The 13,176-nt window shown below is 38.9% G+C and overlaps 1 protein-coding gene across 1 annotated transcript in view; it reads right to left on the bottom strand.

Moving 5' to 3' along the window:
• The window catches only part of retm (real-time), a 73,587-nt gene that overhangs the window by 28,433 nt on the left and 31,978 nt on the right, over nucleotides 1–13,176 (bottom strand). The window contains exon 5 of the mRNA XM_074100285.1: nucleotides 12,565–12,741. Coding sequence (XP_073956386.1) covers nucleotides 12,565–12,741 — 177 coding nt within the window. The remainder of the gene's footprint in view (nucleotides 1–12,564; nucleotides 12,742–13,176) is intronic.

The following is a 13,176-nucleotide window of genomic DNA, read 5'->3' on the forward strand; positions in this document are numbered from 1 at the left end:
CACTGCGGCATTACGACAACGTTCCATTTGAAGTTATACGTGACGAAGCATTCAGAACTTTATCCAATTAAACATCCAAGTTCAAGGCCGGGGTGGCTCGTGCCAGGCTGTTTCAAATCACTCCACTGCATTGGCACAGTATGAACATAGTCCAGGAGCTGTAAACAATGTTTTCTGGGTAAAAAAAACAACTTTCAGTACGTCAGATAACTATACGTAAATTTCTTAAATGAAAATTTTGCATTATTTTTTTATAGTCAGATAATTTAGTCAGGAATAGATATTTTCAGAGTGATATTAAATTAACATTTAAATAATAGACAAATATGTAGATCAATGCTAAAAAATCGCTTAATTTGTTGACCGAGAATTAAATAAAAGGTCAGTGTCAGTATACCCACTACCCTTTATCCAGTTCAGCGTATTTGTGTTCAGATATAAAAAACAATTGAAATGAAAATCTTCTTTTCTGAAATCGATAAAACAATATATTTAAATCAGTAGAATTAGTGCTTATTAAAACAGATGAGACTAGAATGCAGTTTTTTTTTGTTCCCGCAGTTTTTACGCTGCCTCAAATACCTATTCTAAAAGGTCCACCAGCTCTCGGAATAGGCATCGTGATGCGCATTGCGCAAGCCTTGAATATTAAAAAGTACTAATTGGACCAATTCCTGCACTGGAAACTCTATTAGGCATTTATTTTAGTACTGCCTGCATGCATACTAACCAGCAGTGGAGTGCACAGGTTTCGTTAGGCAAGCTGAAGGGCGACTTTGTTTATTTTTTGACTTAAATTAAGTTGTATAATGTTTCAGTACATAACTTTGTACATATTCACTTTCGTTTAGAATTCTCTTAAAATGATCTTGGAAAAATTCCGCCGGTGCCAATAGAAACGATTCTAAGAAGTTTACTTTTCAAGAATCATGCTTTCGAAGAAACGATCAGAGAACCAACTTATTTTGCGACCTGAGGGGCTACTACGAAACTCTAAAATCGAAGTTCGTATCGCACCGTCCCTTTCACTCGCGTATTAAATGACATAAGCGTCAGCGGGACGGCAACATACGAAGTTCGAGTTTTGCACTTCGTGGTATACCTCAGAATAGGGCCAGCTTCGACATGATACATACAGACTCTTGCCAGACATAATAGCGATACAGAAACTTATTACAGGTGAGCAATTGCGGCCTAAGACGTTGCAGTAAAATAACACATATCTCTTATTTTATTCGGTGTTTTTATTTACTGTTTTCCAGGAAAAAGAATCGCTCACCGACAAAGTTTTTGTGCGTCCTGTGCCTTGAAACACTTGCTACGGCTCAGGATTGTATTTTGCATATGGTTCTATCCCAGAATCCTTCGCTGGCACGGGTGTAGATACCAGACAAACACACCAACCAATGGCTTAACAGCCTTACGTCACGAATGACTTTCTTCAAAATCCTTCAGATACTCTAATACTTCGGCAAATGTCAAAGGTCCGCGGGGATATAGATAGGTAAATCATTTACCGAGAAAAATCAGGTCATCCTAGCACTACAATCTAGGTCAGCATAAATCGCATGCTCGGCGATCGACCATAATCATAATTTCCAGTGCTTATAAAATACCAACCTACACAAGTTAGTTTAAATTATCGTTGAAATTTACAGCAGTATTTTTGGTTGCTCCAGAAATTCCGTACGTCCCCAAAAACATTTCATGTAATATTGGCGGTCAAGAATCACACACAAGCTCATAAAGCTTACTCTGTAAAAAAATCTTATCAAATCTTAGGAAAAGCCAAGCCCCTTAGCCCTGACATTAACGAACCCTACACCTTGGTTTAAAAAGTTTGGCTAGTTTGGCTAAGGAAGTTTACTTTGCTCACCCGCGAGCTTTACGATAGCCTATGTATGACTTAATTTCCTTATGGTAGGAAATTAAGTACAGGTTAGCCGTCTTCTTTTTATTCGTCTTTGCGAGGACACTACTGTGCCCTCAGTTTTCAAACTTTTTACAAAAAGAATTCAGGGAATCATAAAAAGTGTGTAGCCATAAAATATTTGAAACGATATATACCTACCAGCGGCGAAATACAACATAAAAAACTAGAATAAAAACATAAATATAGAGAGTAAATTTTATTTACACTTAACAAACGAATAAATAAATACAGCACAAAAAATAACATAAACGTAATACTCATCTCCCACACCAGTATTTTATGAGCATAAATATTGACAGAGTAAAGATGACGATCAGAGAGAGAATAATCGGAATAGAGCCTTCCCACCTATGTATTACCATGGAGAAAGTGGACGCCTGGACAGTCGGAGTAGCGCACTGGCAGGCCTTGCTACACATTATGTGATTCAAGGAGTCGTCACTGACCGAAAGTTTCTTACTTTTTGGCGGTGGCCTGAATTTCAGTGCACTACTAGCGTCGCTCGGCGGCGATTGGATATCGCTGGGCGGCGACGGGACACCGCTGACCGGGGAGGGAATGTCGCTGTCCTGTTTTCTGACCACTGTCCGCCAACCGCCCTCCCCTTCGTACGTGGGACTAGTAGAAGTAAACTTGGAGGTGTTCGAGCTTGAACGGAAGGTAAAGCCTGATTGCCTGATGCGCGAAGTACCTGAGGACAAGGGAAGGATGGGTAAGGATCTAAGGATACAAGGATAGGTACTCTGAAGGCCGGGAAGATAATCCTACAGAGTTAAAAGTTCACAGGTAAGGATCGGACGACGTGTGTACATTTTCCTAAGGTATTTTTATTCTTCGTCTTGCTTGTTTATTTATGTCACCGACGCTTCAATTTCCTACGGTAACACGTTGTTAGGTTTCCAATTGCCGCTGTTACCCAGAAGGCAAACAACAGGCAACAGAAGCGCAGCTATGCAGGCTCACAATAGGCCCGACCTATATTGAATGCTCGCGCCAATTCCACGCGAAACAATGTTGACTAAACTGTCCCAAATACGAAGCACGTCGCTCAAGGGTTAACGGCCTTTCCAGCATTTCGTTTGTAACATTACAGCGGCCCATTTATAATGTTCAATTGAGGTCGCAAATGCGAAAACAATTTGGTAGTGGGTGGAATAAATCGTGCCCTACTGTTTACTTATCCTAAGAAGAATTGGCTATTACTAACAGTATGTAATGCTCGTTAACGATGACACGTACAAAATTAATTCTGCTTAACTAGCCCACGATTTCACGTCAGAAACGTCTAGTTATATCACATAACATGTTTCGGTATATTCGCAAAAACGAAAAATATTCTTAATACTCTTATAAAAATTATGCCAAATGCCGCATGCCGTATTCTGGGAATATCTGAGCGTCTTCGCTCCTCTATCAGAAGGACTGTTTGTCTGCGTCTGTTTTTTTCTAAATCTCCTGAATGTTATCTGGTGGAGCATTTCACGTGAAGCGGACAAAAAAGTAAGTTCTAGATTTTGATTAAAATTGGGGATGATTTATTTAATAAACAACACACAATATATATGTACAATAATTAAAAAATAGAAATAAGAATAGAACTAAAACTAACTTACTGTAATCCTAAAAAAAACTATATTGGGTGGTTATTCAAGAAGACGAGACATCCGATTTTTTAAGAAATTTTACTATCAATATAGAGAGCTAGGTAGGTAATTTTAATAAGGCATGTGAATGAAAATGTAACATGTTATTTTTCATTATTATAATCTAGCGAATTCGTAGTTGGAGTCTTGGAGTACACGTTTACTATTTTTTCTCAAACATACAAGGAAATGTCCTTATATATTCGTGATGATAGAACGCGAAGTACGATTTTGTCTAGCACTTATTGAACATTCGTTCTAATTTCAAATAAGAGGACAATAATGGAATTTCAAACAACATTGCCTGGCCATGGCCAGCAAAGTGATTGTCTTTTGTTTTGTTTCACTCGGTTTTTTTTATTGACTATCTATCTATCTATGCCAATGGAAAAAAAACATAGTTTGTGAATGTGTATTTACTTTTTAATCACTTTTGTGACTAGATAATTTAATACGAAATATACGTAATAAACATACGAAAAATAAGTTTTAGGCAGCGTATTAAATTCTAAAATATTCGTTATATTTATTGTCGACAATTTGTTCTTCAGCAATAAATATTCCTTGCCCCAAGTCAGTCTTTTTAAGGACTATAACGACTAAATTTGCTTGAAAATTATTAAGTGTAATAAGCAGCCTAAACTTGGAAGATTCCGTACAAAATGCAAAATTCTAAGAAAAATATTAAGTACTACTACTTGATTTTTTCGTAACGGCTACGGAACCCTATCTTGGGCGTGCACGACACGCTCTTGACCGATTTTATTTTAACTTCCAAGAATGCTAAGGCAAAGACTATTAAAAGGCCAATCTTTTGATTTTTAGACAATACTGGCGGCATTGCATCCAACACGTTCGTCACTGATTCGCTCGAAATGCTAACTGATTCAGTGACTAATTTAGAATAGTGTATAAGGAGCGGACTTCCTATCCCCTCTCTTGCAGCCTAGTTAGGATGAAGACTAATTTAGCCACTGTTATTACAGCCTAAGCAAAAGACTAAACAGTTAATACTAGTATATTCATAGGCAATCAAGTTGGTAGTTTCAGCACAACAAGTATTCGAAAAACAGCAGCATAATCAAATATTCACGCGTCTGGAGCGTTATTACAAGACGGGCCAAATGTTACTTCGAATTTGCATATAACAACTAGATAGGACCGCGTGATTTTAAGGGGCAAAAAGCCACGAATAGGTACATACGTATTCAGCTTATATTCCGCCAATTTCGAGTGTACAAAGTCAAGTCAGAATTAGGGATTGATATTCGGCCCTATCGCCTACATCTCTGGGCAGATATAACCAACCAATGGCTCTTCTTTGTGGCTAGACTAGAGTCAAAAGCTGTTCTTATTTAAGCCGTTAATATTTGTGCATTAAATTTTAGAAGGATATCCAATTCGGTCTTGTATTAGGTATTTGGCGGAGGCATAATATACAATTTGTCACCCACCGAAGGGATAAAAAACGGTCGGGCTCGGTGCAGCTTTGACGATTAACTTAGAGTTTGTTACGCGTTAGTGTTTTGTAGCGTGATTCTGTGTGACATAATGTTGTATTAAGCAGCAACGGGGACCGTATTTTATAAATACACTCAAGTGTCGCATAGAGGTATCTATAAGTTATTCGAGGAAGCAAATCCGTTCAGGCATCTCATTAGACCGGCGAGGCTCGCGCCACTAAATATTCACTCGCCGTCGGCATTAATATTTAACTGGACACCTCGGTCGGAAACCTCACGTAAACCATTGTCGAAACTTTAATGTGGACTGTGATTGCTTTATTATTTTGTTTGTACATTTGCATAAGGTGGGTTGAGCATTGATATTTTTCAATAATAGCGCGTACCTAATTGTCTATGTTATCATCATCATCATCTCATCTTGATCTGTGTATTTTCCCCATTTCTGGACATAGGCTTCCTCTCAGAATTTGTGCAAGTCAAGCAGAGAGTCCTGGGTCCGAGCTCGCACCTGTTTTTTTGGAATTTACGTGCGAACTTACATTTGAAATGTATTATATGAGTTTATTAAGACTGCAGAAACAGAAACCTGCACACACCTGCGAAGAAATTCAACGGTGTGTGTGAAGTTCCCAATCCGCACTGGGCGCGCGAGGGAACTACGGTCTAAAAACCCTCTCATTCTGAGCAGAGACATGCGCCTTGCAGTGAGACGTATACAGGGCGAAATGATGATGATGAGATATAGATGAAAGAGTAACATAGAAGTATATACACTTCTGTAGTATCTATACACCTTTTGGTAAGGACCAAGGTGAAACAGTAACATAGTATACATATTTCTATAATACCTTCACTTTTCGGCAAACTTTTTTTCCACATATCAAACTTAAAGATTCCAAATTAATGTATGCGTGAACGTCGAGTCTGCGGGGTCGAGGATCAAGGCAGTGCCAGGTGGGTGCTGACGCGGAGTTTCTGTGCCCTTGGGGCTGTCCTTAATCGTGTGTGGACGGCCTTAGGTACGCCGATCGATAGGATAAAGTGCACGCCTATGTCGTAATGAATCGTAATCGGGGAAGCCAGTGAAATCAATGAGTTTGAATGCGAAAAGAAAAACTGCCTGGCCTGTGATGGCAGATGGCAGGACGGTTTAACTGCTAGATTACGACAAATCAGTAGAATTTTAATGGGGGCGCCATTTTATTTAGAACTATCGCATTTTTGACGGAAAATGCTTAAACAAGGCAACAACTTCGTTTACTGTTTCCTCCTGTTTAATGTAATATTCAGAAATTATCCTACGCTAATTTTGACATTTTAATTGCTAGTAATATAAACATAAGTGCTTTTGCATTACCCAAAAGACGGTACTTAAGTTTATTTCATACGCTATTACTCCGTGCCATTCATTTCTAAAGGGGACTAAAACACTAAATGTAGCAAAAAGGCAATTTGTTCACAATGTCGCCCACGAACTCACAACAGGAGCGTTTTAAGAGAGCAAAGAATGTCGTAAAGGCGGTATAATACTGCTAATATTGCTTATTTGTCGACGATTCTCCGTCTTAGTTGGAACAACACTTAAAAGTAGCTGTGACACGTCATAGCAATCATTTTCACATTGTTTTAGCGCACGTATTGAATGTTATGATTTTTCGGATGGCAGCTCCGAACGAATTGGCGGAAAAGAGATTAGATTAAAAAAAGGAAGTCCGTATTTTGGATTATTTCTGATGTCTAATCAGAGTTGTTTGAATGTTGTTTTTTTAATGTTTAAGTAGTAACAAAACTAGGTTAGACTGTACTATTTGTACACTACAGCTGTTTGTCTAACTAAATAGACCAGACGACGGAAAAAGTGCTGACGCTGAGTTTCTTTTAATTATATTGAACGTTCATTTTTTTTTTTTTTATACGACTGGATGGCAAACGAGCAAGTGGGTCTCCTGATGGTAAGAGATCACCACCGCCCATAAACATCTGCAACACCAGGGGTATTGCAGACATTTTATAAAGATAGATAATACTTGATCATACTGGTAGGTATGTACAGCATAATTATATCATTATTAATAACTAATCGTGTCAAAAGTCACGTGCGGCCGCACATGTTAGTTACGTATTTGAATAATAAATAAACTAAGAATATGCCTTACAAATGAGAGCTAAAAGGTGACCTATTGGTACACTTGAAAATTGGGTCTCATTTATATTTCAATGGCTGAAAACGTGTTTCCTATAAACAGGCAGGTAGCAGCTTGGCCAATGGTTCGTCACGCCATAGAATATTTAGTTTTTGTTTCTATTCTTTGGCAGCTGTCACTTGATAATGTACTGCTCGTAACAGTTGACGGTGAGTCGATTGTTGGGTGAATATAGATTTTGTCAAAGGCGAGGAGCTATCCTGTTACGTAGGTGTATTAGGCTGGTACATTGCAATCATGGTTTTGCAAGCATTGTCGCAGAAGCACCTTCTACGTTAGCTGTACTGTACTGCAGTAATCTATTGCAAAATTTCAGGCCTTAACTACGAAACGCAAAATTCTAACTTTGTATTGTCTCTTGCCGTTCCGCTGACGCTAGTATTATTAATACGAGAGTGAGAGAGACGGTACGATACGAACTTAGATTTTGGAATTTCATAGTACCCCCCAGCGCGCATTTTCAGCGCTGATTTAGACAGTCTGCCCTAAAAAACCCCTTTGTTACCCGTACATAACCAACTTCCATTACCAGCACTGGGAGAGGACAAATAATTCCTACTCCAAAACCGGTTGTGTAAAAGGATTTTTTTCCAACGCAAAAAACCAACGTCATGGCCGGTAATGTACGAGGAAAAATAATTCATAGTACAAAAACGCGATTGTGAAAATAAGCTTCAGTAAAGAAGCATAGTTATGTATGTACGTACAAGGCATTAAAGAATTCTACTCCAAAACCGGGTATTATACTATGAATTATTTTTACTCGTACATTACCGGCCATGACGTTGGTTCTTTGCGTAGGAATTTCGGAGTAGGAATTATTTGTCCTCTCCCAGTGCTGGTAATGGAAGTTGGTTATGTACGGGGAACAAGGGAAAAAACCATGTGAGCCGGCCAAGAGCTAGTCGGGCTCGAGCATCTATAAAAATACAAAATCGAAGTTCGTATCATACCGTTCCTCTCACTCTCGTATTAAATAATATAAGAGTCAGCGGGACGGCAAGATTCGAAGTTCGAATTTTGCACTTCTTACTATAGGGCCTGTTTTTAGATTCTTGAGAGAAAAACCCTAGAGAGTAAGAGGATAGTCTAGGACCAAACTTCTCCATTTTCAAGACTCAAGACGTGTAGCGAGACCCAAGTAGTAATTAATTATAAAGTCGGTAACCCTTTTACCCTAAACGAACATTAAACCTGATAATTTAGGTCCCTTGACGTAAAATCTTAAAACTTTAAACAAGATTCAAAGAACGTGTGATAATACAGAGGTCGCTAACCTTTCTCAATCAGTGTGAGATAGCGCGTTTTTGTTTATCAAATCGGGACGTGTGTATCGCTGAGGAAGACAGATTATTATACGAGTAGGTATATTGTTTAGTTGATATTTCTGATGATCTCTTTCTTATGTACTTATACGATCCCTATCTTAATCCATACTAATATTATAAATGCGAAAGTGTGTTTGTATGTTTGTCCGTCGTTCACGTCGCAACGGAGCGACGTATCGACGTAATTTTTGGCATAGGGATAGTTTATGGGCCAAAATACATAGGCTACTTTTTATCCCGAAAAAAAAAATGCACAGTTCCCCAGGGCGCGCTATAACCGGATTTCACGCGGACGAAGTGGCAATCAAAAACCAGTAACACATAATGACAACAATTTCTAGAGTAACTTTTTTTAAAGCAAGTGGGGGAAAACGCGAGCTGGTGGGAAGCAATCAACGCCGTCCATATACACCGCAACACGAGGGTTATCACAGGTGCGTTGCGGCCCTTTGAGAGATTAATAATAGGCTTGTTTTTTAAAGATCCCTGTCGCTAAGTTTGAAGGTGTAAATACAGCGTGTAAATTTTATACGGGCGTATATTGTAATGGCGATTAGTATTAGACCTAGGTAACCTATTTACATTAATTTCTTCAGGAAATTAGGTTTCTTTTTTTTTCATACATAATAATTAAGCACGCAATGTATTCATCCACAATAATTAACGTACCGATGCGTCATGTCATGTCAGTATTTAAATTAGTTTGCTTATTTAATTAATGTAAAAATCAATTTCAAACGTGCTGTTAATGTGTAATTATTGCACATTCGATGCTCTGCCATCCCATGAGGAAAACGACGTGATGATTATGCAATAAAAGTTGAAAATTATACTCATAACTTTATTAATAAAGTAGGTACAAAAGCATCTTAACTAATCACGCCGATTGTTTCGCCTGAGATACCGATTTTCTACGTGATGGCCGTGCACTTCGATGCAAGTGAGGCAGCGACGGTGGATAGACTCTCTGACACTTCTCATATTTATCCCTCGCAGTCTTTCAAATACTTCACTTATTTTATCTTTAATTGTTCCACTGTTGTTCTTGGTTGTGAGTACCTCGTTTTTTCACAGCCCCCATAGGAAAAAGTCCAATGGTGTCAAGTCAGGGGAGCGTGCAGGCCACCGACGAGGGCCAAACCGACCTATCCACCATCGCGAATACGCTGAAGAGCATTAACGATTACTCGTGAATTTCGCGGAATTCGCCTGTTAGGAAAACGCTCTCTGTACATTTCTAAAGCCCTTTGGCCGCGTTGTTGAGCTTCACCGTAAATCAAAACCATATCAGCGAGTTCATTAGGAGGAAAATTCGACGGTCGCGGTATTTTCAACAATTTTGATCACTGACGGCAACATGACAAATAATGTCAGGAAAGCAGTCATACCAGAGACTGAAAACTTGTATCGAGCAAAAATCAAAAAGTTTTTATTTCTCTACAAAGTCAATTGCTAAATTTCTTCGTTGTTCTTTGTGGTTGAGTTTTAATTGTAATCAAACCTTTTTATTCACTTCAAGGTGAAGAGCAATAATTTTATCAAAACAGATATTAAAAAGTGTCTGACGAGCAACGTCAGTCGTTAAATGATGTTGTTGATAAATGCAGTTTTTAGTTTTAAAGTTTACTACGTTAATTTATCAGAAATCTGCATCTTAGGTACTATCACCACTTTCTGTGAAGTTTAAAGATGTGTAAACGATAAGTAGTTGAATAGAAAAATGTAAGATATCAAGGTAAATGATTCAAGAGTTGCAATGGCATAAGAACTAACGCATTTCCATTGCAAGTAACGATTTACTTGAAAAATCTTTCTTTGGTCAAGTTATTAAGCCCTGATTGTTCCTATTAATCGACAAAATCATGGGGGAAAAAGGCAGTTTTTAAAAGATATTACAAAAAATAAAGTAAACAAACTGTAAATTACTTGTTATGTCAAAATAAGTTGGACTGCGTACATTGCTGCTCAGTCGGACTTTAAAAAATCGTTACACCTAATTAATAACACTATTTAACAAAATTATTAACCTATATCAGTCGTATTACTGGATACTATAGGTGGATAAAGTATACGCCCGTATAAAATTTACACGCAGTATTATACATAAAACTGTGTTTTTGTGGTGTGTTTTTGTAATTTTATATAAGTAGTAACTTATTTTTAACAAATTTGATACTATGTATGTAATTGTACCTACATAGAAGAAATTCGATGGTGATGGAAGCGCAAGTTTTTAAGTTCCAAGTTTTTATAGTTTCCTCTAGTTTACTGGTCAAGAGCAATCAATCATTATATATTAGCAGATGTTTAAGTTATAGCTTGACACGGTTTCTTGCCACGCGCTGGGCTTCGGATAACCTCATTTTTTTGCCTAAATAAATATTGTAAGACCCATTTGTTGTGACAGTGATATATGGGGGAATATATACACGGTGACCAGTATAGGCTGTTATGTTTTGGGAAGTAGTGATGAGGTCGGTTACTATGTAGATAAGAGGGGAACTGCGTTGTGAATGGAAGTCGTAATGGCCGCTGTACGATATTCGTGTACAGGGAGGCTACTATGAAATTCGAAAACTAAGTTCGTATCATACCATCCCTCTCGCTCTAATATTAAATAATATTAGCGTCAGCGGGACGGCAAGATACCAAGTTCGAATTTTGAACTTCGTTGTATAGGGCCTGGTTAACACCTAAACAAATAATGTGTGTGAATTGTGTGTGGAAAAACGAAGATTCTAATATTGCTGATCGTTCAGTGTGCATTTCATTAAATGTATTTTCATAGAGTTTAGGTACTTTATTTTTATTATTCAAAATCAAAACTTTTATGCTGTAAGTAGGCCGCAAATGGCTTTTTGACATGTCTCTTTATATTACAAGCGCTTTCGGAAAGACAATCATTGTCGAGAAGAAAGTGCCGCAAGGATTTTTTCCGACAGCGAGGTTGGAAAAATACGAGTATATATCGCTGTAGACCTGACGCCATGTTGTCTATTGCACTCTGCTTTACCACATGTTTCCGTTAAACAGTACAGGGTGCAAATAGAAAGGATGGTTAATATGAGCGACCGCACATTAGACAATTGACAACAGCGCCTCTGGTTTCTCTTAGCAGCTCAGCTTTTTGGCAAGTCGCACTGTCTCCGGTAAACATGCAAGAGCTATCAAAGACCAACAGCAACAGTTCATCCATTGATATCTATGTACCTTACGGCATTAGACTGGCTGTTTGGAACAAAACGCGCGGTGCATCAATCATCAATATTACTTTGACCACAGAATATATAATAGTACTAACGTACAGAATGGTCACGCTCCGCCCCGCACCGGTTCGAGTTACCCCACCCCTCAAGCGCAGATTGCAGGAAAACCGCAGGAAAGCAGTCGGGTGCGCAACGCGATGTATGTCGGCCGCACGGCACTAAGTTCGGGAGCAATTATGTTGCGAAATGGTAACGGTACCCTACCTACTTCCTTTTTCTAAATAAATAATGATTTCTGAAATTATCGCGATTAATACATGAAATAACTACCTACCGAATAATTCGTTTAAGTTTGTAGTCGTATATCTATTGTAATTGAAAATAATAATGCTTAAATACACAGACAGACACATATTAATTAGGTTTAAATAAATAGGTAAGATTAACGATTACATTGATTTGCACTATCTAAGCCATACCTACATATAAGTACCTTTAAATGTCTTTGGTAGCACTTATTAGGGTTTTTGCGATAGCCAGCCCTGTGTATCTTACGCACACATTCACGCGTGTTTCAGACGTCGTGCCTATGTAGATTCAAGAACGCGTATTTTGTACGGCGTGGCCGCCGTGTGCTTTGACATAACCCCGGACACAGACGTCAACAAAGTCAACAAACTATAGTGAAAGGTTAACAAATCCGCGCTGTGAACATAAGAAACATGCAGTCTACACATAGATGTCGCTGAGTTCATCCCTAAAAAAAGTTATTGGCAGTACTGACCTGGCTGCGACAGCCGCGTAGGCTCGGTGTTGGCCCGAGGCGACAGCGGCTCGGTGTTGCGCGACACGATGCGCCGGAGTTCGCGGTTGTGCGCCGGGTCGTCCTTCTTCCACGGCTTCAACTCGTGGATGCCGTCGGCCTCCACTTCTTTCATGAAGGACTCGATCAGCTCCTTGCCTGGGGAGTTACGTGGGTCATTGTAAGACTAAGACTACGTCACCATTAAGTCTATACAATTTTGACAGAGTGCTCGTGACCGTCGAATGAGAATCAGTAGGTAGTGAATAGGTATTCTGACGACTTTTTTGAAAAAATAGTGTGTTGCTTTCCCTTGCTTTCCACACCGCAGTGCTAGAGTCAGGAGTTCGTAGTTTGCGAAGAGAGCGCTGCTGCCACATCTCGCATCAGGTCAATTAGTCTCCTTTTATGACACGCACGGAAAGAGATAGGTCGGTCCTATTCCAAAACCGATCACGACACAGACTAACTTTAGTAACCTAAAGCACTTTCAGAAACTGGTAAATCAGCTCGGTACTGGCTATCTGTACTTTCACAGAAGCAAGGTTTCAAATGTGTTACGATTGTTCAGGAAGACTGTATAAAGCTTGTACT

This window comes from Choristoneura fumiferana, chromosome 17 (assembly GCF_025370935.1).
Source record: "Choristoneura fumiferana chromosome 17, NRCan_CFum_1, whole genome shotgun sequence".
Lineage (NCBI taxonomy): Eukaryota > Metazoa > Arthropoda > Insecta > Lepidoptera > Tortricidae > Choristoneura > Choristoneura fumiferana.